Source organism: Hippopotamus amphibius, chromosome 5 (genome assembly GCF_030028045.1).
Source record: "Hippopotamus amphibius kiboko isolate mHipAmp2 chromosome 5, mHipAmp2.hap2, whole genome shotgun sequence".
Taxonomy (NCBI): domain Eukaryota; kingdom Metazoa; phylum Chordata; class Mammalia; order Artiodactyla; family Hippopotamidae; genus Hippopotamus; species Hippopotamus amphibius.
In genome coordinates this window covers 63,293,139-63,319,053 of record NC_080190.1, presented here as the reverse complement: position 1 = coordinate 63,319,053, position 25,915 = coordinate 63,293,139, and the positions used below count along the sequence as shown (strand labels likewise).

General features: G+C 37.3%; 2 protein-coding genes across 9 annotated transcripts in view; one reads left to right on the top strand and one right to left on the bottom strand.

The window, feature by feature from the left end:
• The window catches only part of FAM149B1 (family with sequence similarity 149 member B1), a 59,163-nt gene extending 33,804 nt beyond the window's left edge, over nucleotides 1–25,359 (top strand). Inside the window, exons 6-14 of one of the 7 annotated variants that reach the window (XM_057735853.1) lie at nucleotides 2,158–2,322; nucleotides 5,432–5,619; nucleotides 15,475–15,599; nucleotides 17,332–17,438; nucleotides 19,772–19,996; nucleotides 21,478–21,601; nucleotides 21,851–21,976; nucleotides 23,790–23,868; nucleotides 25,002–25,359. In XM_057735853.1, coding sequence (XP_057591836.1) covers nucleotides 2,158–2,322; nucleotides 5,432–5,619; nucleotides 15,475–15,599; nucleotides 17,332–17,438; nucleotides 19,772–19,996; nucleotides 21,478–21,601; nucleotides 21,851–21,976; nucleotides 23,790–23,868; nucleotides 25,002–25,075 — 1,213 coding nt within the window. In that variant the 3' untranslated portion in view covers nucleotides 25,076–25,359. Of the gene's footprint in view, nucleotides 1–2,157; nucleotides 2,323–5,431; nucleotides 5,620–15,474; nucleotides 15,600–17,331; nucleotides 17,439–19,771; nucleotides 20,031–21,477; nucleotides 21,602–21,850; nucleotides 21,977–23,789; nucleotides 24,066–25,001 lie in introns of those variants that run through there. The other 6 variants (XM_057735854.1, XM_057735852.1, XM_057735859.1 and 3 more) reach the window with 6 other exon arrangements.
• Nucleotides 1–25,915, bottom strand: part of DNAJC9 (DnaJ heat shock protein family (Hsp40) member C9) — a 38,508-nt gene that overhangs the window by 6,242 nt on the left and 6,351 nt on the right. Inside the window, exon 5 of one of the 2 annotated variants that reach the window (XM_057735861.1) lies at nucleotides 6,402–7,020. The exons of the other annotated variant lie outside the window; for it this stretch is intronic. Coding sequence (XP_057591844.1) covers nucleotides 6,976–7,020 — 45 coding nt within the window. The 3' untranslated portion in view covers nucleotides 6,402–6,975. Of the gene's footprint in view, nucleotides 1–6,401; nucleotides 7,021–25,915 lie in introns of those variants that run through there. 2 annotated transcript variants of the gene reach the window in all.

Sequence of the window (25,915 nt, the reverse complement as noted above, 5' to 3'; positions counted from 1 at the left end):
AGAAATTTATTTCTCTTTTAAAAGAAGTCTGGAGGAAGGGTATCTAAAGATAGTATAGTGGTGGCACGGTGTTTTCAGGGTGCCAGATTCCTTTCATCTTTCTGCTATACCATGCTAGCCCAGAATGTTTTCCCTGAGTTTATTTTGTGGTCCAAGATAGCTGATAGAGTTCCAAACATGACATTCACTTTCCAGGTGGCAGGAAGGAGGAATGGCAGAAGGGCAAAAGGGCACCCCTTAAAGCTAAGCCAGTTCTCTTTAAACAGCCAGTCCCACATAACAAGTCTGCTCATATTTCATTGGTCACGTCTGGCTGCAAGGTGGTGGGAAATGTAGTCTTTTGAGGTGTGTTGCTCTCCCTGAATTAAAGTGGCATGATGTACTAGGAGAGAAGGGAGAATGAATACTGAGGGCACATAGCATTCTCTGCCACATATGTATAGAATTTTATGAAATTATTGTACATATTTTCTAATATTTTTATACTTACCATTTTATTATGGGCATCTTCCATTTTCTCCCCTAAGAGTAATTTAATAACCTCATAGAATTCCATTGCATGGATATACCATTACTTTAACAACCAATCCCTTATCCTATATTTTGAAACAGTTGGGCCAGTTTTGATTTTGGGCAATTATAAGCAGTTCTGTGATGATAATTTTTATAGCTAAATCTTACAGGTCACATCCCTGAAGGAAATCCCTACAAATGAAACCACTGAATCAATGGGTATGTCTGTTTTAAGGCTTCTAATATATATTTCGAAAATGTCTTCCAAAAAGATTTTCCCACTAGCCTTGCTGAAAAAAGAATAGGTTTATTCTTTTTTCATTGTTTAAAAAAAATATTTAAGATACAAAAAAGTACACAAAGCATACATTGGTTATACTTAATATTTGGTTAAACTGAGAGCCATTTAAAAAAATGTACTGCACAGATTTGATATTCTCCAAAGTAAACCTGCTGAAGTAAATGCATCCTCACATATTCATTGAATACCTGGGTACAAAAAGAACTTTAAATATAAATAAGGGAAGATCCTTTCCCTTTAGGAGCATGCATTTTGAACAGTGAGGAGTTACTGAAATAAACACATAACCTCCTGAGGCACTTTAAAGAGTTAATTATGTGGTACAGCTACTATGGAAAACAGTATGGAGGTTTCTTAAAAAACTAAAAATAGAACTACCATATGACCCAGAAATCCCACTATTGGGTATATACCTGGAGAAACTATAATTCAAAAAGACACACGCAACCCAATGTTCACTATTGCAGCACTATTTACAATAGCCAGGACATGGAAGCAACCTAAAGACCCATCAACAGATGAATGGTTAAAGAAGATGTGGCACATATATACAGTGGAATATTACTCAGCCATAAAAAGGAATGAAAGTGAGTTATTTGTAGTGAGGTGGATGGACCTAGAGACTGTCATACAGAGCAAAGTAAGCCAGAAAGAGAAAAACAAATACCGTATGCTAACTCATATATAGGGAATCTAAAAAAAATGGTTCTGATGAACCCAGTGACAGGGCAAGAATAAAGATGCAGATGTAGAGAAAAGACGTGAGGACATGGGGTGGGCTGGGGGGTGAAGGGGAAGCTGGGATGAAGTGAGAGAGTAGCATTGACATATATACACTACCAAATGTAAAATAGATAGCTAGTGGGAAGTTGCCACACAACATAGGGAGATCAACTTGATGATGGGTGATGACTTAGAGGGCTGGGATAGGGAGGGTGGGAGGGAGGGCATATGGGGATATATGTATAAATACAGCTGATTCACTTTGGTGTACAGAAAAAAACTGGCACAACAGTGTAAAGCAATTATATTCCAATAAAGAGCTTAAAAAAAGGCTTAATTATGAATATAAATATTCTTAGATTAAAATAAACCTTATTTAATAGCCATAGCTGTTGCATCTGGAAAAAGATGGCAAGCAGTATTTGATAGTGCATAATACACCTAAGCAGAGTGGGTCTATAGCTAGTATTTATTCCTGTCCTGAGAAATAATAGGTATTAAGGTTTAGAGTAACCCAGGAAGGTGTCACCAGGGCAAGGGACTTTTAGTTGAAATTTGTGCGAATGAGTTGCTGTGAGAAATGTTTATGTTGTACATAATTAATATTTTTCCTCTTCCAGATTTGGTATTAGGGGAAAGAAGTTACATTTTTCTTCATCATATGCTCCTAAAGCATCTTGCATTGCCAAATCTAGCTTGTGTTCTATGGGAAGAGAAGAGGAAGACTGTATAATCTTCTCTGAAGGAATAATAGAGGAATACCTAGCATTCGACCACACAGATACGTGAGTATTATGTCTTTTACACTTTTTACTCCCCTCCTATTTTGTTGTTAATATCTGTTTTTTCTAAAGTATACTACCAACATTACCTATAATTAAGTTTATGTCTGTTTCTGTTATTTATTTTCTCTTACTTCTCAGTTATCCAGTGTTCATGTACTTAGTTGATATAAATTCCTTTTGCTTCCACATACCAGTCTTCCTTGTATGTTTTCTTCCTGCACGTGTCATTTGCCTCTTCCTGAGATTAAACATTTTTAAATGAATTATTTTTTTCTCCACATAATTTGATTTTCCTCTTTGTAAATTATCACCAGTAACTCATGGAAATTTTATTCAGCTGATTCTAAATCCAGTGCTCTCTTCACTATTCCATGCTACTTTTCTGAAATATTAACCTCTTAAACTATTCCTCTAAGCCTTTAAAAGTTCAGAATTGATAGTCACAGCACATCTAGAAGTGAGAATTTCATTTTAGGCTGTGAGGCTATGGTTAGGTCTAGTTAGTGTCACATGATTCTGGACTTCTTCCCACATTTCCTACTGAGCCATGCTCACTCACATACTCAACGTACACTGTCCTAGGGTCAGGTAAACACAACCCAGATTTCTATACATAACACTGTTGAGCTAGCTCATTGTTCCAAGAGAATCATAAGTATGCTTTTTTGGTTTTCCAGAGATTGCCCCTTTCCCCTTCACTCCATCTGGCCTGAGTCAAATTATCCGTATTTTTCCTTCCTTTTTCCTTGAAGGTCTTTTCCCTTCATTTTAGATTATAAAAATAAAGCTGATTTAACTAATTAAAAATGTGATCTTCATGGTTCATAGGTGTCCTTGGGGAATCTCTTCCCCTTTCCTGATAGTAAACCCAAATGAATTTTCAGGTAATACAGGGAAGATTTTTAGAAAGGCAGTCTTCTCTTTAGAGGTACCACTGAGATACTGAGATGTGACGAATGAAATCATGTAAGTCTGGAAGAAAATAAGATATGAAAGATTGTTTTTTAAAAAAATAACTTGGGAATAGGGAAGGTCTTTCTAACCATAGCACAAAATCTACAAGTCATTTAAGAAATTCTTAAAAATAACTATATAAAATAATATTTCTGCATAGAAAAAATTCAGGGTCAAAAGACAACTGGCAAAAATATTTGCAGTTCATGCAAACACAGAGGCTTAATTTCCTTAATATATATATCAATAAAGAAAAAGATTAAGAACAAAACAAAGAACATGAATAGTTCATATTATAAGAAAATGGATTTTAAATATATGAAATGAAATTCAATCTCATTCACAGAGATGCAAATTAAAACTATGAATACTCTTTTACCTGCCAGACTACCAAAGGATAAAAGATAAAGAAGTTTGGGGACTTCCCTGGTGGTCTAGTGGTAAAAACTCCACCTTGCAATGCAGGGGATGCAGGGTTTATCCCTGGTCAGGGATCTAAGATCCCACATGCTGCGGTGCAACTGAGCCCGCATGCCACAACTACAGAGCCTACACGTCCTGGAGCAGCCTGCCCACCACAACTAGAGAAGAGAAAACCTGCACGCCACAACTAGAGAGAAGCCTGCGTGTGACATTGAAAGATCCCACATGCCTCAATGAAGATCCCAAGTGCTGCAACTAAGACTTGACACAGCCAATAAATATTTTTGGCTGCATTGGTCTTTGGGGCTACTCTTCATTGCAGTATGCGGGCTTCCCATTGTGGTGGCTTCTCTTGTTGCAGAGCACAGGCTCTAGGTGTGTGGGCTTCAGTAGTTGGGGCACATGGGCTCAGTAGTTGTGGCGCACTGGCTTAGTTGCTCTGCAGCATGTGGGATCGTCCCGGACCAGGGCTTGAACCCGTGTCCCCTGCATTGGCAGGCAGATTCTTAACCACTAAGCCACCAGGGAAGCCCTTGCAGTTATTTTTTAAAAGAGGCAGATTTATATGTATTGACAGGGATCATGGGCCAAGATACGTTGATAATTAGAAGAGCGAGGTGCAGTACAGTGTATAATGTACCTATTTCTCTGGACCTATGTACGTTTGCTTCTGGGAATGGGGACTTGGGGACAGAGATGTAAGAGACTTATTTTTCACTACATACATACATTTCCTTCTATACAATTTGAATCTACATCATATGACTATGCTATCTCCTCTAAAAAGAAATATAAATTGAAATACAATTAATACTTATCAGCCTCCTCTGCCACTTAATGCCAGGGTAGCTCTTCCTTGGGAAAGGAGAAGCAAAGAGAGTCTGGCTGCCCTGCTTCAATCTCTTAGCATCCCTCTTTCCTGCCTACAGTTTCCTATTTAATTCTTGAGCACTTTGTTGCCCTAGGAGTAATTTTCACTGTAAAGGCTGGGAGATACTTCTCTCCACCCAAGCCAGTTCTAGAATTTGCTTTGTCTTAATTTATAATACATCTGTCATAGGTAAGCACATCTATCAGCCAAATTTTCTTCTCCCAGAAATCTGGGGCTATTGGCACTCACTGCCAGAGAAGAGAGAGACTTGCCTAACTGGAAGTTTCTGGGTTATAGATACACAGTCTCCAGAAGAGCCTCAGGGTAGCTTCCTGTGTTGCTGGGCTTCCGTCTTTCTCCTTTACAGCCAATTACCAAATGTTTATTTGGATTAGTAAAAGTATATTAATTTTAATAATCTATGTAGACTATTTCCCTAATGAATCATTGCCTCAAATAATTATGCAGCATCTCAGAGTTACATGCACATCATTAAATGTGTCATGTTATCCAGTTACAACAAAAAGATTATTTCAGTGTGCTTAACTGTCATAGCTTGCTTGTTGCTCAACTCACAACACCCATCTACTTAAAGCTAAAAAAAGGCACAATGATTCTCAGTCTTCTTTTTCTTGTCCTATTTTTTGGCAGAGTTGGGGGGCAGGATGAGTGTAAAAAGGGAAATGCAGAGTCTCTTCTGTTTAAAACTCCCTTAGTTCACATGGCAACTTAATGCCTGTGCTACAAATGCAGGGAGAGGGGTAGGGGAGGAACACAAATCACACTCCTAAGCAGCCAAAAGAGTGATGAACACCCAGTGAAGAATAACCATAAAGTCTTTTCCTCTTGCTTCTGTTACAGGGAAGAGCAGTTTCAAGGAAAGAAATCAGAAGCAACTATAGAGAAACAGAAATTAGGGTACCCACCCATTGCTCCATTTTACTGCATGAAAGAGGATGTCCTTGCTTATGTGTTTGACGACGTGTGGAGCAAGGTCCTAAGCTGTATGGAGCAGTTGACACGTAGTCACTGGGAGGGATTTGCTTCTGGTAAGGCTCTTTGTGAAAACAATATAAAAAAATAATTGTTTATGATTTCCAAACCCTAACCAGGCTATTAGATTATATGTTCATTAGTACAAAAGAATCATATTTGTATTTCTCATAGAAACTAACAGATATTTGGAAAATATCTGGGAATGAGTGGACTAAGGCCTACTCTATGATGACTAGATAAAGACTGTGCTTTCTATTTGATAAGTTATTTGTGAGAAAAAAACATGTGCAAGTCGCAAATACATTTTAAAAACTGCTTTATTGAAGAATTAATATACAATAAACCAATCATATTTCAAATGTATAATCTGATAAGTTGACCTATGTATACAGCCATGAAACCATGAGACAGTCAATATAGTGACTATACCCTCAAAAGTTCATGACCTTGTAATCCCTCCTTCCTGCCCCTGCCTGACCCAGCATTCCCAAATGACAACTTATCTGCTTAAGTGGAATCATGTAGTATTTACTCTTTTTTGTCAGCTTCTTTCACTCAGCATGATCCTTTTGAGAGTCATCCAATGTCACTGTGTGTGTCAATAATTTATTCCTTTTATTGCTGAGTAGTATTCCATTTTTCCTCAACCTGTTTATCCATTAATCTGTTGATGGACATTTGGATTGGCTTCATTTTTGGACTATTAATGCTGTTATGAACACTAGTGTACAAGAATTTTGACATGTATTACCTTTTCTCTTGGGTAAATTTCTAGTAGAATCGTTGGATTATATGGTTAAATGTATATTTAACTTCTTAAGAATTGTCTGTATTGATTTTCTGTGTTGCACAAAAAAATTATCACAAACTTAGCAGCTTCAAACAACATACATTTATTATCTCACAGATTTGTGGGTCAGAAGTCCAGGAACAGCTATCTAGTCCTTTACTCAAGGTCTCACAAGGATGCAATCAAGATGTTGGCAGAGCTGGGTTCTCATGTAAAGGCTCAACCAGGAAAGGATCCACTTCCCCTTTTGTGTGTTTTTAGAAGCATCCAGTTTCCTGTAGCTGTAGTAGTCATGGCGGCTTACTTCTCCAAAGCCAGCAAGAAAGACTGAGAGCTAATCTGCTAGCAACACAGAAGCTGATATAATATAATCACGGGGGTGACATCCCATCACTTTTACCATCCTCTGTTGGTCTGAAGCAAGTCACAGGTCCTGCCCACGCTCAAAGCGAGGAGATTACACAAAGGTGTGAATACCAAGAGCTAAGAATCATGGTGGGGGAGGGAGTGCACCTTGGAATTTGTCCTCCCACTGGCCCCTAGTGATTCATGTGCTCTCACATGCAAAATACATTCAGCTCCCTTCAAAGGTTTCCAAGAGAATCATCCTATTACAGCATCAGCTCCAAAGACTTCGAATCAGGTCCTGGTATGAATGAAGTTCCTGGATGTAATATAGGAAGTTAAGTTACTGGGGCAAAATTCCTTTCCATCTATAGACCTGTGAAACTAAAGCTTACATACACAGGTATATAAACATCTAACTATATAATCCAGCCGTTCCACTCCTAGAGACAAGTTATTTGACCCCAACACACCCAACATACAATAGCGGGCCAGGAAAAGGATAACCATTATAGACACTCCAGTTAAAAGGCTGGGGTGGGGGAAGGGGAGTAAAAAAAGCATCCATAGCAATACTAAAATCCAGCTGTGAAAATATTGGGAGTTCCTTCATTAAGTTTCAAGGCCTGGAAATAATTCTCTCAGCTCTCTGCTCTACCTTCTGAGCTCTTGGTTTTGCTCTTTGAGTCATCCTTCCTTTTTCATGAAAGGTAGCACATGTTCGTAGCTAAGTAATTTTATTAGACTGCTTCCTGCCAGTAGAATTTTGAAGGTTTGAAAGCCTTCCTTTATTTAGAATCTTTTACCATCTAGAGAGATTGAGAATTTTCAAAATCATCAAGTCCTGGTTTCTTTATATTTAATAGTTTTTCCCTCAATTTACCTCTCTCATCTTGTGTTTTATTATAAGCAGCAAGAAAAAAGTTAGGCCTCACCTTTGACACTTTGATTGGAAGTCTACTTAGCTATATAACCAAGATCATCACTCAAAAGTTCTGCTTTCGGGGCTTCCTAGGTGGCGCAGTGGTTAAGAATCCGCCTGACAATGCAGAGGTCACGGGTTCGATCCCAGCTCCAGGAAGATCCCACATGCCACGGAGCAACTAAGCCCGTGTGCCAAAAAAAATAAATAAATAAAAAATAAAAAAAATAAAAATAAAAAAGTTCTGCTTTCCACATGACCACAGGAGACCATTTCACTAAGCTTTCTGCCACAAAATAACAAGCATCTCCCTACTTCCAGCTTCTAATAACATGTTCCTCATTTCCTTTTGAGCCCTCCCTTATAGCATCCTCCAAATCCAGATTCCTCCTAAGTCTGTTCAAAGTAATTTATGTCTTCTCTATCATGCTTCTCAAAATTCTTCCAGCTTCTATCAATGAACAATCAAAAATGAAATTAAGGAAACAACTCATTTATAATGGCATCAAAAAGAATAAAATACTTAGGAATAAACTGAACCAAGCAAGTGTAAGACTTGTACACTGCATACTACAAAACATTATTGGAAGAAAATAGAAAAGGCCTACAGAAATGGAAAGACACCCTCTGTTTATGGATTGGAAGACTTAATACTGTTAAGATGGCAATACTCCCTAAATACATCTATAGGTTGAGTGTAACCTTATCAAAATTCCAACTGCCTTTTTTGCAGAAATGATCCTGAAATTCATACAGAAATGCAAGGTATCCTGAATATCCAAAACAATATTGAAAAAGAACAAATTTGGAGGATTCACACTTCTTGGTTTCAAAACATAATACAAAGCTACAGTAATCAAAACAGTTTGGTACTGGCATAAGAACACATATTGATCAATGGAATAGAATCAAAAGTCCAGAAATAAGAGGGTGAGTCAAAAATTATCTGTACTCCAGTTATATTAAAACTTCTATAAATTCTACAGCCAGAGTGCAGATAATTTTTGACTCACCCTCATAAATCCACACATCTATAGCCAATTGACTTTCAACAAATGTGCCAAAAGCATTCAATGGGGGAAGAACAGTCTCTTTAAGAAATGGTACTGTCAGGGAATATAGCCAATATTTTATAATGACTATAAATGGAATATAAACTTTTAAAATTGTGAATCACTATGTTGCACAGCTGAAACACAGAATATTGTAAATCAACTATATGCCAATCAAAAAAATTCAGATGGGAAAAAAAAAAAGAAATTTTGCTGGGACAAATGGATAGCCACATGGTAAAGAATGAAGTTGGATCCTTACTTCACACCACATACAAAATATCAACTCAAAATGGATCAAAGGTACACATTTAAGAGCTAAAACTATAAAACTTAGAAGAAAACATTGGAGTAAATCTTCATGAGCTTTGATTTGACAGTGGACTCTTAGATATGACACCAAGACCACAAACAACAAAAGAAAAAAACAGATAAATTGGACTTCATCAAAAAAAAAAACTTTAGGGTATATCAAGGGACATTATCAAGAAAGTGAAAAGACAGCCTACAGAATGGGAGGAAATGTATGTAAATCATACAATTGATAAGAATCTAGTACCCACAATATATAAAGAACTAACACCTCAAAAACAAAGGAAAAAACCCAACTTAAAAATTGGCAAATAACTCAAAGAGATATTTCTCCAAAGAATATATACAAATAGCCAATAAGCACAAGAAAAGATGTTCAACATCATTATTCATTATGGAAATCAAATCAAAACCAAAACCACAATGAGATACCACTTCATACCCACAATGATAGCTGTATTTGAAAAAAAAAAAAAAAGGACAATAACAAGTGTTGATGAGGATGTGAAATTGGAACTCTCATAAATTGCTGGTGGGAATGTAAAGTGGTACAGCCACTGTGGAAACAGTTTGGCAGTTCCTCAGAAAGTTAAACATAAAATTACCATATGACCCAGCAATTCCACTCAAGGGTATATAACCAAGAGAACAGAAATATATCCACACAAAAGACCTGCATGAATGTTCACAGCAGCATTATTCTTAATAGTCAAAAAGTGGAACCAACCTAAACATCCATCAACTGATGAATGGATAAACAAAATTTGGTATATCCATGTGTTATGGACTGAATTGTGTCCCCCTCAAAATCCATATGTGGAAGCCCTAATCCCCAAGGTGACCAGGTCTGGAAATAGGGTTTTTAGGGAGGTAATTTAGGTTAAATGAGTCAGAAGGCTGGGACCCTAATCCTATATGATTGGCATCCTTATAAGAAGAGGAAGCAACATCAGAGCTCTTTCTGTGCATGCAAAGAGAAGAGGTCATGCAAGGACAGAGCGAAAAGGCAGCTGCCTAGAAGCCAGGAAGAGAAGTCATAATAAGCCAACCCTGACAGTACATTGATCATGGACTTCTAGCCTCCAGAACTGTGAGAAAATAAATTTCTGTTGTTTAAGCTGTCTAATCTGTGGTATTTTATGGCAGCCTGAGTAACTAACACATCATGCAATGAAGTATTATTCATACATAAAAAAGAATTAAGTAATAATGTATCTTAAAACATGGATGAACCTTGAAAATATTGTGTTAAGTGAAAGAAGCCAGACACAAAAGGCCATATAGTGTATGATTGTATGATTCAATTAAGATGAAATCTCCAGAACAGGAGGTCCTTAGAGACAGAAAGTAGTTCAGTGATTGCCAGGGGATGGAGGAAAAGGTGCATTAGGAGGTATGGGGTTTCTTTTTGGAGTGATGGAAATTTTCTGAAATTAGACAGTGGTGATGGTTCCACAACATCATGAATATACAAAAAACCACTTAATTGTATATTGTAAAATGGTTAAAAACTGAATTTTATGCAAATTTTATCTCATTAAAAATTAAAAAGTCTTGCAACCTGAGAGATGTCCTCTAAAATTTTTTGTATGTGGGGCTGTTGATGAGAAATTCTTTCTTTTGAGATATGAAAATTTCTTTATTCTTCTTTCATTTTTGTGGGATAGTTGTGTGGTGTATTGAATTTTGGGTGGACACTTTTTCTGTTTGTACCTTAAAGATGTTTCCAACGTCTTCTCAGTTGCACAAGAAATCTGATGTCATTCTTTTCTTTGTTCCTGTGTTCATGTATTTTTTTCTTTGGCTGCTTTTAAGATTTTTTTCATTATCACTGGTTTTGAGCAATTTGACTATGGTGTGCCTTGATGTAATTTTCTTCATGTTACTTCTGCATGGAGTTTGTTGAGCTTCTTGGATCTGTGGGTTTATTATCTTCATTGTTTGGAAACTTTTCAGCCATTATTTCTTCAGGTATTTTTTCTGCACCCCCTCTCCCCCATCCCTCAGGACCCCAGTTACTCATATATATTAGTCCATTTGCTTACTGATCCCTCAATGTGATGCTTTAATTAAAAATTTTTTTCTCTGTATATTTCATTTTAGACAGTTACTATTGTGCCTTCAAGTTCATTAATATTTTCTTTTACAATGTTGAATCTACTGTTAAGCTCATCCAGTGTATTCTTCTACTCATTGTTTTCTATGAAAGTATGATTCAGGTGAATTTTATATCTTCCATGTCTCTTTTTGAAAAAATGGGATAACTCAAACGTGTGTATGAATTCTGGATTGGCTTCAATGATTATTCTCCTAAGTGGTGTTTTCCTGCATGGTATTCTTTGGCTGTCAGACACTGTGAATTTTATCTTATTGAGAGTTGATTTTTTTTTCATTTGTATGCATCTTCTTGGTCTTTTCCTGGAATGCAGTTAAATTACTTGGAAAAAATTTGAACCTTTCTGATCTTGCTTTTATGATGTTATAGACAGGCTGCTCAGTCCAGCTAATTATTCCCCAGATACCAAGGCAAGATTATCTTAAGTACTCTCCCCAATGTCCCATTAATTATGAGTTTTTCTAGTATGGCTGGTAGGAGCAGGCACTATTCCCTCTAATTCTTTCAGTTGGTTCTCTTTCCTAGCCTCAGGTGGTTTTTTCTCATACATGCAGTGACCAATACCCCTTTGAGTACCCCACATTCTACAGATATCCTGGGTTCTCTTTCTGTGCATTGTTCTCCTCTCTTGTACTCTGTCCGATGAACCAGCTGTCTTGGTCTCTCTGGGCTTTCAAATCAAGGAGTCCACCAGGCTCTGCCTTTGTTCTCCCTCTTTGTGTCATTTCTTGGAAACTCTTTCAAGGCAGTTGCATGGCTAGCATCATGTGTTTACTATCTCATAGTTCACTATCTTTCATTACCTGATACCCAGTGTCTTAAAAACCATTGTTTCACGGATTTATTGGTTGTTTTAAGCAGGAGAGTAAAGCCAGTCCCTGTTACTCCATCTTGGCTGGAAGCAGAAATCCAGAAAATACATTAAAAAAAAACTTTTTACTATATCAAGCTTAATTTTTTAATTAATTAATTAATTGGCTGCATTGGGTCTTCATTGCTGCACATGGGCTTTCTCAAGTTGCGGCGAGTGGGGGCTACTCTTCATTGTGGTGCGCGGGCTCCTCATTGTGGTGGCTTCTCTTGTTGCAGAGCACAGGCTCTAGGTGCATGGGCTTCAGCAGTTGCAGCACCTGGGCTCAACAGTTGTGGTTCATGGGCTCTAGAGCACAGGCTCAATAGTTGTGGTGCACAGGCTTAGTTGCTCCATGGTATGTGGTATCTTACTGGGGCAGGGATCGAACCCATGTACCCTGGATTGGCAGGCAGATTCTTAACCACTAAACCACCTAGGAAGTTCCAAGCTTGATTAATTTTTAAAAACTGAATCCACTTGTATGACCAGTGCTCAAATCAAGAACAGAACATTACCAACACTTCAGAAGCCACTTTCATGTTACTAAACTCCTACTCCCCAAAAGTAACCCTATCCTGAGTTATAGTACCACAGATTAGTTTTGGCTGTTTTAAAACTTTTAAGAATGGATTAATACAGTATGTACCCTTCTGCATTTGGCTTCTTAAACTCAACATTATGTTTATTAGATTGAACTGTTTTGCATGTAACAATAGTTCATCTTGTTATGTAGTATTTTATTGTATGAATATATCACATTCTACTGTGGTTTTTTAAAATAATTTTATTGAGAAATAAAATTCACATAACATACGATTCACCCATTTAAACAGTACAATAAATGGTTTTTAGTATATTCATAGCTGCACATTCTACTGTTGATGGACATTTGGGTAGTTTCCACTTTATGTCTGCCAGCATATACTGCTGTTATGAAGATTCTTGTATATGTCTTTTGGTAAACATATATACTGGGTACATAAGAGTGGCACTGCTGTGTCATAGGATATGCTATTCTAACTTCAGTAGATACTGCCAAATTTTTTTCCAAAGTGAATGCACCTATTTACAGTCTCTCCAGTGTTGTATGAGCATTCCAGTTGCTCCACATTTGCCATACTCAATACTGCCTATATGAGTTTCTTTAAAAAAAAAAAAACCACTCTGTTGTATGCATGTTAAGTTCCCTTTTAAAGCTGGCTTTGGAGCATAGTAGGTCTAAGACCATTTTCAAAACTAACTGCTTTATATTCTGTGAGGTGAAGTTTTGGGAGATATAGGACAGATGATAAAGTCCAGAAACATATCCAAACTCCAATAATAATAAATACTGGTAATAAAGGAATTACTTGTTTTCAGTATCAACCACTGAACTATCAGAGAAAACTTTCATTTCACCTTTCACAATTTACCAGTGTTAGGCTATGAATTAATATCCTTAGTTTATTTTTCCGTGCATCCATAAATTTAGGTTATTTCACTGTACTATTATTGTGATTTTGAGAGTTAAAGTTTGAAAAAAGACAGTGATCTTAAAATGGAGCTGGAGGATCTGTGACTGGTTTAGTGGGTTGACTGAAATGTCCTAAAATAGGGGTCAGCAAACTTTGTGTATAAAGAGCCAGACAGAAAATATTTTAGTTTTTGCCAGCCATCCAGTCTCTGTTCAACTATTCAATGCTGCCCTTGAAAGCAGCCATAAACAATATGTATATGAGTGGGTGTGGCTGTATACACTACTATATACTCAGTATACATCTTCCCCAAAGACATATATAAGAATGTGCATGAGAGCACTATGTCCTGGAAAACATAAACTGGAAACTACCCAAACATTCCCAACAGCAGAATGTGATATATTTATATAATGAAGTAATATACAGTAATGAGAATAAACAAACTACTGTCACAGGTTTATTTACAAAAACTGGCAGTGGTAATGGGCATGAGGTTTCACTAGTCACGTGTGGCTATTTTAATTAATTACAATTAGATAAACTTTAAAATTCTATTCTCAATCACACTAGCCAAATTTTTTTTTTACTTAAGTATAGTTGATTTACAATGTTGTGTTAATTACTGCTGTACAGCAGTGATGCAGTCATCCATATATATATATACATATACATATATAAAGTAATATCCTTTTACATTATGGTTTATCATAGGATATTGAATATAGTTCTCTGTGCTATACAGTAGGACCCTGTTATTCACCCATTCTATATATAAAAGCTTACATCTGCTAACCCCAACCTCCCACTCCATGCCTCCCCCAAACCCCTTCCCCTTGGCAATCACCAGTCTGTTCTCTATGTCTGTGATTCTGTTTCTGTTTCATAGAGATTCGTTTGTGTCATATTTTAGATTCCACATATAAGTCATATCATATGTATTAGTCTTTCTCTTTCTGACTTGCTTCACTTAGTATGATAATCTTTAGTTGCACCCATGTTGCTGCAAATGGCATTACTTTGTTCTTTTTTTATAGCTGAGTAGTATTCCATTGTATATAATGTATGTACCACATCTTCTTTATCCATTCCTCTGTTGATGAAGTGAACATTTTGGTTGTTTCCATGTCCTGGCTACTATGAATAGTGCTGCTATGAACACAGGGGTGCATGCATCTTTCTGAATTATAGTTTTGTCCCGATATATGCCTAGGAGTGGGATTGCTGGATCATACAGTAATTCTATTTTTAGTTTTCTAAGGACCCTCCATACTGTTTTCCACAGTGGCTGCACCAATTTACATTCCCCACCAACAGTGTAGGAGGGCTGTCTTTTCTCCACATCCTCTCCAGCATTTGTTGTCTGTAGACTTTTTAATGATGGCCATTCTGACTGGTGTGAGGTGGTGCCTCACTGTAATTTTGATTTGCATTTCTCTAATAATTAGCGATGTTAAGCATCTTCTCATGTGCCTATTGGCCATCCGTATGCCTTCTTTGGTAAATGACTATTTAGGGCTTCTGCTCATTATTGGCTATGGTTTTTTTGTTGCTGTTGAGTTGTATGAGCTGTCGGTATATTTTGGAAATCAAGCCCTTGTCAGTTGCATCATTTGCAAATATTTTCTCCCATTCTGTAAACTGTTTTTCGTTTTGTTTATGGTTTCCTTTGCTGTGCAAAAGCTTGTAAGTTTGATTAGGTCCCACACTAGCCAAATTTTAAATGCTCTACAGCCACATGTGGCTAGAGGCCACAATTCTGGACACTACATATGTAGAACTTTTCCCTCAATCTCCAAATGTTCTCTTAGACACCTTTGCTCTAGTAATCTTTGCTTTTCCTTCTGCCAGGCACCAATAGGCATCACCAGCCTGGAAAATCACTTTAAATTCACAGTTTTAAAAGGGCTTTTTTTGAACTGGGCAGGTCGTATGAAATTGACCTGCAAAGATGAGTGAAGCCTAGCTTGATATTATGAATCCTCAGGGGAGATTTTTTTTCACAGCACTATTGCTGTGGGTCTGAAGATATCCATGGGTAATAGATTCTGTTCTTTTGCTCAGATGATGAGAGTAATGTTGCAATCACCAGACCAGCTTCAGAAAGCCCCTGTGTGCTGAGTGAACCACAACCTTTGGTCTTACCTCGAGTGCCACAGTCTAAGGTGCTGTCCATTACCTCAAATCTGGTAAGTCCCACAGGGGAATGTATTGGCGAACCTAGGACTGTTCTTATAGAGGAGGCTTACTCAGTTATTTGCCTTAATTATATCACTATCTCTTTTTTTTCCCCAGTAAAGTTATGTGTTTATCACAGCAATCCCATGACTCTTCGCAAAGATAAGTTTAACTTCACCTTAAAAAATTAATAGCAAATTGGAGTTGATAAGTAATTCTCAGTCAGCTCTTCTGAAAAGGCATCTACAAGTTGTGCAATCTAGACTCAGCTATATGGTCAGCTTAAGTCTGCTTTGGGAAGAATGAAAGATCTGAGGAAAAGAGGGACCAATCTCAGATTTTCTATGGCCTTAACATTCTGTCCTGTGAATTTCTTTTGATTTCTCCCCTTTTTTCTCTTATCTCAGGCTACCTGGTTTTTGTTTTATTTTTAATATTTGAATCTGTTAATTTTTTTGCTTTTTGGATGTTTACTAAGCATAACCAGATATAAAAGGCAAACCAAAGGGAGGAGAAAATGGTTCAAATAAGTCTGTAGACAAGCAAACAGAGATGGCCATTTCTTGCAGAAGGCTGATAAGCCTGGTCTTATCCCTGTGTAATTATTTAGGTAAACCCCAGTTCCTACATGATAGCTTCCCAGTGTTACTTGTAGCAAAAAAAAATGTGGGCGCAGGGGAGGGATAAAAAGGAGAAAAAGGATTCTAATCCTTGGGGCATGTTCATCGAGCCTGGGTTTAGTACCACATCTAGTATTTGCTTTGTTGGTATACTGGTCAGATATTGTGCAGCTACATTTTAAAAAGGGTTATTTAAAAGTAAACTCAGCTTGTGAATCACAACAGTGTACACACCTGTAACTTATATAATATTGTACATCAACTATACTTCAATTAAAAAAATAAATAAGCTCAGCAAGGCCTATACCTTATCACACTGGAAGATGATCCAGGTAATAATCTAATATTCCTATGATGGTAATAAAATACTTCTACATGTTGAACTGGCCTGGTTATGATTTAGGTAGCCTAAGCCCTGAAAAGTTTATGTCCATGGTTCTGGTTATTGACCAAAGGAAGGAGAAGCAATAATCCAGACACTCTTGAGAGAAAGTAGGAGGGAAATGCATAGTGTGGCAGAGGAGGCACTGGCCAGAAAGGGCACTGAACTGATAACCTGAGAGAGAAAATAAATGGGACACTAAGGTGGCAGTGGCAGTCCAAGATTAAATCCCGCTAACATTAGAACAAATAAGATTAACTCCTTCTAATAAAGTCTTAAGAATTTAGGTTATTATTGGGAGCTGACTGTTCCAGGTGTAGTGAAGGAGAAAGCATTAGTTTGTGCAGAGCATAGGACTGTATGATGGATGGTAAGAGATTATACTAGAGTTTACCCTTATTCTCCCCAGTTTTGTCCCATATTTTGTGTTTTCTAGTGTAATATAAATAATGATAATAATAAAGGTCCTCTCTCCCCATGAGAGTGGCTATTAATTGCTTTCATCTAAGTTGATCAGGCTTCTCCATTTAGAAATGGAGAAGAAAGCACTCTGATCCTGTCATCTTGCCAGCGGACTTGGGGCCCCAGCTGGGATACTGGCCAAGATGTTACAAAAGTTAAGGCATAGGAGAAAAATGTATAAATTACCTAATTTGGAAATATTAACTTTTGACAAAGCTGGAAAACCAAGCTGCTTTCTTCACCAACCAATAATGAGTCACAACTTCTTTTGATATGTAGAGGAGTCTCTGTCAAGCAGCAAGTGGTCATCAGCCAAACGTGAATGGTCTCTTGGTTCATGGGATGCCTCTACAGCCAAGAAATCTCTCCCTAATGGACAAGCTACTGTAAGAAGTATAAAATTTTAAGACTATAGAGTTTAAGTAGATCACTGAGAAATAAAAGGAAAGCAAAGTCAATCAACGTGCTTGTATTGAGTACCTACCAAGCAACCAGAGACATCTGGGGAGTAAAAACATATAAAGAAAATGGTCTCCACCTTCAAGGAGCTGATAAAATAACTGGTGAGAAGACACAGGTAAAAAGAGACCTAACCATACAGAGCATTCCTGTGACTGAGTGCCAAGTGTGTGTACTCAGTGTGAGCACTATGGCAGTCCCAAAGAAGGGAAACGTGGGTTAAGTGTAGGCTTTGAACTTGTCCTTGAAAGATGGAAGTCTGGATAAGCAGAGAAGGGCAGCAAGACTATTCTAGGTATGAGGAATGGTATGGGAAAAGGTTTGGAGACAGGAAAATATTCAGAAGAGAAAGTAGACTATTTTTCCTGTAGGAGGATAGGAGGCAATAGGTCAGAACTTTAATGTTCTCATCTAAGACCACTGACAATCTTCTACAACTAAAATAGACCATGCTGTGATCAGTGGGAAAGAAGAGACTATGAAATTAAAGAACTTTGGGACCAGACTATGGAGGACTTTGAATGTCATGTTTTTGAGATCCATCCATGTGATTCTCTTTTATTGCCAAGTGGTATTCTACTGTAATAGTACACCACAATTTGTTTATCCATTCTTCTGTTAATGAACACTTGGGCTATTTTCCAGGTTGGGGCTGTTATGTATAAAAGGCACTGTAAATATTCTTACACAGGTCTTTTTTTTGTGGACCAATGATCTCGTTTTTCAATATCTAGAAGTGAAAGTTTTATAATATAGGTTAAGTGTTTGTTGAATTTTATAATAAACTGCCATACAATTTTCCAAAGGAACTGTACCATTTTACATTCCCATCAGCAATATATGAGTTCATTTGGGGAGCACATATATTTAAATCAGGAATTTGAAAGATAGATTTCACAGCAGTAGAACACAGACTGGATTGAAGCAGGAAGAATTGAAAGTAAGGAGCCTAATGCAGGAGTTCAGGCTGCTATGGGTCTATTCTCAAGTTGTAGCAAAGACTAAAACAGGAATGAAATATTTTCAGAGATATTGTAAAAGAAATCAAATTCAAGCTCAAGGGAAGCTTGCTGGGCGGGGGGAAGATGAGTTTGGGATGTGTTGAGTTTACATAATGGGCCACATAGAAGAGGTCAGATTTGAAGGTTGATCTAGAAGTGTGGAGGTGATAAATCCAGTTATGAACAAGTAGTCCAGAGGAAAAATAAAGATGAACAAAGAGCAGCTAAGGCCTAAATCCCTGTAATTAGAAAGCAGTTACGCTGTGTAAAGAAAAGGCTTAAGTGAATGGTTAGAAGACCAGAGAGATCTCTTATGAGTAATGCTCAAGGTTTAGCCCTATTCTGTGATAGGCATTTTTCCTTCAAAGTTCTCCAAACCCTGAGGCATATTCTGCACTAGAGGACACCAAAGTGGCCTGAAAGATCGAGAAACTTGCTGAAAGCCAAGAGCACGTGGCAGAGCTTTATTCTTTCACTTTCCCTCCGTATCACGGTGTGAATACTATCTCTTAGGTGCCTTATGATAGAATCAAACGTTCTCTCATCTGCTTAAAACACAAAAACAAAGTCCCTGAATCTGCAGGGCAGAGTTTAGGCTACTGAACTGTTAAGCATAGTATCTTATTTATCAGAGTACTTACAGAAAAGTGTTGTATTTCACAGTTGTTTATGCAAATGGGGACCTCCTGCCAAGGGCTGCACAAAGGTCTGGACCCTTTGCCTATTCCCAGCTTTTCAAAGAACCCCTACCCCTGTAGGCTCCAACTAGCTCAGCATTTTAATCTCTGCAGTGGGAGTCACACTAGTGCCACATCACTACTAAGCAGTAGTATTGGCCTTTCAAATAAGTCTTTCTGGTGACATTCGATCAGCACAAAAGAATGCCTCAAACATGGTAGGAAGCACAGTCCCTGAGGTTAACTTTCAGGAAGCACTCTGGAGTAGGTACCCTACAGGTTAGTCTTTACTGGTAACTGAAGAAGTGAATGTGATGGCTGGTGAATAATGAATTTGCTTTCCCAAGTCTCCATTCTAATAAATTATGTGTAAGACAAAATGATGTCCTTCTTTTAGGTACATATTCTCATGCCTGAGCTAGATTATGTAACTTCTAAAACTAGGTTATTTATTGTTTTCTCTTTTTGCTTTTTTCTCCCTTGAATATATTTTATAGTCTAAGGCTTTTTACCCTTTGAGTTCTGACTCCCTGTACAGGGCAATCTTGATTTCATTGTGGGTTTCTGATATTTGGCCACTAGAGATCTTGATGGCAAGCTACTTATGAGGCCTGGGTCCAGTACCATCCTTTCAACACGAAATTGGCCAAATCGAGCCCTGAAGCTTAGTACATCATTTCTGTCATGTACAGTGCAGTCCGCCAGGAGACGCAATCCCCCACCACGTACCCTTCAACCCATCAGCACAAGCCATTCACGCGCTGGAACACCAAGACCTATGGAAGAAATACTCAGAGGATCCCGAGTGTAGGTTTCAAAAGCAGAATTCCTGGAATCTATGGTAAAACTAATGAAGAATTTTACATAGAGAATGAATTTACATATAAGATTGAAATATATGCCTAGACAGTAATCATTACATATTTGTATGATGAATTGCACACTGGTTTAAATATAATACAGAAAAAATGGAGTTAAATTTGAATGAAATATAGATATACTGGATCTTCCTATTGATTTAGCTAAAGATTTATATTTCTACAAATAAAATGTTGGCTAGATTACTTCAGCAGAACTCACCAAAGGAATAAAAGACATGTATTTTATTAAAACATTTTCCTTACTGGAACATGCTCAGTGAAATTCTTCCCTTAATAATAATTAATTCTCCTTTAACATTTTTGTGTACCATTAGGATCTACACATTCCATTGACAATGAAAACTTTATAAACCTCAGATAAGTAGTTGCTTATACACCAGGAAATATGTCCCTGTACATCTCAGGAAATAATACTAAACATGTTCTCACTTTCCCACCTTTCATTCCCTAGACACAGAGCCTCACTGTGCAAAAAATACCAAGCTAAGTCTTTAGAATAAAATTCTTTCATTGGTTGTTGATGTGTAAAACATCTTAGGATAGTTGATTTCTAAGACTGATCAAGGGTATGAGATAATAACACCATAAATGTGTTTTGAATTCAGCCTCTCAATCAAGCACGTCACTGTACTTCTCACCCGTTTCTTGATTTTGACTTTTCAGTTTCTTGTTATAATATATCCCAATAGACTCACTAAACTAGATATCCAAAACCACCAAAATTCTTTGTTAGGACACCAGGATTCTCCTCAGCTGCTCTTTATTATGTTGATGTAGCTATATCTATACTGATATAGCTATACATTCATTTGGCTATGAGTGGTCTTGATGTATAATTAATCTTTCATCTGTGTGACAGTACTTTTTTCAAAGTGGAAAAGTAAGTTGCTTTGTTTTTTTCTGGGACATGAAAAGTATCATTCAGCTTTAATTACTGTCTTAGGCATGAATAATACCGCAAACTGCTCCAAATCCCATGGAAGGAAATATAAGTTTAGGAACTTTACCTGGGAATTATAGTTTTTAGTGAAAAGAACAATAAGAAGGCCCAGAACTGTTGAGTTCCATCAGATGTGAAATTACAAATCCATAACCATCAGAGAAATACAACACAAGATAGGGAAAATTGTCTTATTCCAGTTCTCTGTGGGAGAAAGGGTCAACTTCTGCTGTGTGCTCAGCATGAAGTTACAACAGACAATAAGAAAATACTATAAAGAAAACCCAGAACTTTAATTCTCCAAAATCCTTTCATTGAGATCTCTTCACTTAAAAATGTAGGCAGCTTAAAGCTTTCTGTACATGACATTAAACTTATCTGCTCAATTTATTTGATTCTAATCAGTTTGCTTATATCATTATAACTTTATGCTTTCATATCTTGGTTTTTGCTGGTGGGATCTGCAGCCCAGTGGCAGCCGACTCACTCTCCTCTCCCTCACCATTGCCCCTGAGTCGAAATAATCTGCTGCCACCTATTGGCACAGCTGAAGCGGAACACTTGAGCACTGTGGGGCCACAAAGGCAAATGGTATGTCTCTTTCCTGTTGCCTTTCCATGTGTTTATAAAACCTCATGGTCAGTAATTCTGCAGGATTTGTGCTCTGGTCTTGACTTACACTACTGCATATTTTGTCAAAAGTACAAACTGAATTCTGATTTATGACAATGGAATTGGAGCAGCTTGGCCTGTAGTTACCATACCTGTTAGGGTTGATATACGACATGCACAGCCCCCACTACAAATTAACTGTTTCTGTAATTTTTGTCTCTTCTGCAGAAAACCCATGGCGATTCCAATCGAGCTCGAAGTGCAGTGGTGGATGAGCCCAACCATCAGCAGCCCCAGGAGAGACTCCTTTTACCTGACTTTTTCTCCAGGCCCAATACAACTCAGTCATTTCTGGTAGAGTCACATACTTCCTCTATGGTCTTGATAGTTGAGGAAAGGGAAAAAAAATAGTCTGGCAGACTTAAGGCTTTACATGGTGGCTTAATCAACTCAAGAATAAAAGCTGAGGTTCTAATAAAAACAGTGTTTTAAGTTTTAAGTATATTTTGTTGAAACTAACTGCTTTCTATCACTCATTCTTTTAAGTTGTAAAAATAAGGTAAAATGCCTTATACATAAATTGCAAATTTTAAACAATTTAAAGTTTAGATATTTCTAATAAGCAAAAATATGTTAAACCCCAGTGCATATCAGATTAGCATTAACTTCATCCTCTAACACTGCTCTTAGGGAATTACACAAAAAGTGGTATCAGATTATGTATGAGGACTGGTGGATGGGAGAGTTAAGACTTTCAAGGGTTTTTTGTTAATTGATATTTGAAATACTGACACTGCCTTACCACTTGATGTACATTTAGTAGCCCTTTTACTTTTAAACAAGTAATAGAAAAAACCTGATTGGGAGATCGGTGGTCATGCACTGACCTTGCCCAAATTATAAGCCAGGAACTCAGCTCACCTCATTTGCTTTGTGCAAGAGGACCTGGAGAGTCTAGGGAAGTGACTGGGGCCACACTTAGGGCCCAGGAACCCATAACCTATACCAGTTTTCAAGATGGTGGGTGGTGTTTGCAACCCACTTAAACCATATCAGCCTAAAGTACTATACGATCTTTCCTCCTTTAGGAGAGTGGTGAGGGTAATAAATGAATGGGACATTGTACTATTTTCCTAGGGCTGCCGTAACAAATTACCACAAACTGGGTGGTAATTAGAACTGTGTGGTATTGTTCTATTAGAACAACAGGAATTTAGTCTCTCAGTTCCAGAGCCTACTGAGTCCAAAATCAAGGTGTCAGTAGAGCCATGTTCCCTCTGCAGGCTCTAGGGAGAATCTTTTCTTGCTTATATCCTAGTTCATGGGCTGTTTAGCTTACTGCCTGTTTTTGTAAATAAAGTTTTCTTAGACCCGAGCCACCACGCTCATTCAATTTTGTACTATGGCTGCTTTCCTACTACAACAGCAGAACTGAATAGTTCCAATGACAGTATGTACCACAAAACCTAAAATGTTTACTACCTGGCCCTCTACAAAAAAAAAGTTTGCTGATCCCTGACAGAAATCATGGGGCTTCATCAGGAGAAAAAAAAAAAAAAGCTCAAACCTCTCAATTCCAACGCTGATAGGAAACTGAGAGGGATGTGTTTTATTCTAGAAGTAACAGTGGGATGGCTTTGATAGCTCTTTTTTTTTGATATCTGCATTTAGATATGTTAATTGTATCTTAAAACCTTTAAATCCCTTGGGGTAATTCTGAAATGTTTGAGTTCCATATTGAGAGTCACATTTCAAGCATGGAGGTAAAATTATGGATGTTTCAGTGTTGCTGAAAAGATTCTGTTCTGTTGTTTTAAACAGTCAGTAGGCAATGGAAATCAGACTAAAATTCCCTTGACAGCCAATTATAAGTATTTAGAAATATTAAACCATAGGGATTATAAATGCTAAAGTTTTCTTAAAGGAATATTAATAAAGCTGTAGAACTTGCAATTTTTACAAGTTAACAATGGCTCTGTGGGCTTCTGGCTTAGAATTTTTTACTTGGAACGTAAGAGTGCACTCAGCCAACTTGTCCCTCAGACTGGCAGACGGTGCCAATTACATTGCTGTCCGACTTCAAGGTTTTCTCTTGTAAACCAACTAACACATTTTCCTCTCGTAGAAGTCGCATTGTAAGAAGGGTCTCATCTCCTCTCTTTTTCAGCCAGATACAAAGTATCGTCGTTCATGTGCTGCTGAGTATCCTCATCAGGCCGGACCTGGTAGGGGATCGGCAGGGACAGGTGGGGCCGTGGCTCTTATTTTACTACATGTGGTTAAGACCCTGCTGTTTTTCATGCTTATTTTTCCTTCCTCCAGATTTTATTATATTTTGTTTTCCTACATCTTTGTAAGTCACCTCAAATTCATTTTGGAATACGGGATATAATTAAAAAAATAGAGAACTCAACTGCTCAAAACCAAGAAGTTCCAGATTTGTTTTCTTATACATAAATTAACCTCTTGCCATCCTGGCAGAGTAAACAGTACTTTGTTGTTGTTGTTGTTTTTAATCTAAAAAATTTAAGACAAATAAGTCATTTTCATAACATTCAAACACTGCATGGATTTTATTATGTAGGCAAAACCTATATTGCTATGGATTAAACTGCTCTGGTAAATTAAGCTGGTAGGCCAAGGTAAGAAAAGAAATTCACAATGTCAAGACACAAGGAGTCTGATCCTATCCCATTAACTTTTTTGTCTTCTAATTTACATTCTATAGTTTCTATTTTCATATGAGTGATGAGAAAAAATTTAAGGATGTCTTAATTCTTCCTATAATGGTCTTCTCACCACCATCAGGGCATTTTCTCCTTATGTTACAGATGACATTTAGAACTACTGTGCAGTTGAAATGTTTCCTGTTAATAATCAGATTAATCAGCAAGCACATTAAAAAGTAATCTGCCTCAAACCTTCTCTGCAGTCCAAGTGAATTCTTTTAGTTCAGTTCCTAGTCACATCGTTTGGTAGTCTTTGAATGCTTTCAGCAGATTCTTGGCTCAGTCCTCAGAGAAGCACTACTGTCTCTGAACTACTGTTATTACCTTTGGCCATGCTGATGGTCAAGTATAGCTAGTATAATATTAGGTAAGTGAAACAGAGATTTTAGTCCTTTTTAATTAGTGCCTATTTTCTAAAATTAGGTTACTGCTTTCATATCTTAATATAGACTTTGTTTCTTTGTTTTTACAAGATAAAACATGCAAACATGGTTCTTATTGCCTTGGTAAATATATACTTGGTAAATATATACTCCAAATTTAAAGTCTAACTGAAAAGTGGAGCAAAAAAGCCCATACATATGAACTTGAGACAGTCAGATCTAGAATGTCTACTAATGTTACTCTATGATGTCATCTTTGTCTGACAGGTCCTCAGTTACATGGATCTACAAAATCTCAAAACAGAGGTGGACCAGTCACTAGAACCAGGCAGGGACCATAGGGCAAATGAGAAGAACCTGCATCAGCCTGCAGGGAACATGTGCGAAGATTTCACAAATTAGTGTTCAGTCATCTCATGATGCAGAGCTTGTATACAAGAGACAACCTGAAACCATCTTCATGAAGAATTATTTTGGTACAACAGACTGAGAACAGTATCGGCCAAAGATTACATGGGTACTGTTTCTATCTCCAGTTACTCTCTTCTTTCAGCATAAGTTAACCATTTCATCGGACAGTAAAATTTGTACCCAAAGAGGTAACAAATGAATAATTTCCTCCAAATCACTGCTCATGTTGTCTGTTAACAATCATCAGTTCAATTATTACAGGATTGTATCAGAGTATACATACACAAAAAGTAGCAAACTGATATCACTGGCTTCGGAATACTTCTTGTGTTAATTTTGGGAGAGATGTACTCACTTTTAAGTCATTTTTAGGAGACAGTGCTATCAAAAATCTGAGCTACTCATCAGATATCATTCCTAAAGTTTTCTCTTTAGATGTCCAATCCTATAGGCAGATAGATATGGCAGGGGTGAGTAACTAAAGACATAAATGTTGAGCATTGGTGTAAAGTAACCTATGTAATAAATCATAATGGATTTTTTTTTTCAGATAGGATAGCTTAACCCACAATGCCTTCTTCATATCAGGTTATGCTTCTTTTCTTCTTTTTTTTTTCCTTCTTAAAGTACTTTAGTGGTCGTTTTCTTTCCCCCAAATATTAAACTCACCTTGCCAGATTTTCTCCTGCAGGTCCGAAAAAGGCAATTTAAAACCTTATAGAATATTTCTGTTAGTAAGCCAGCAAGACACAACTTCTTAAAATTTCAGA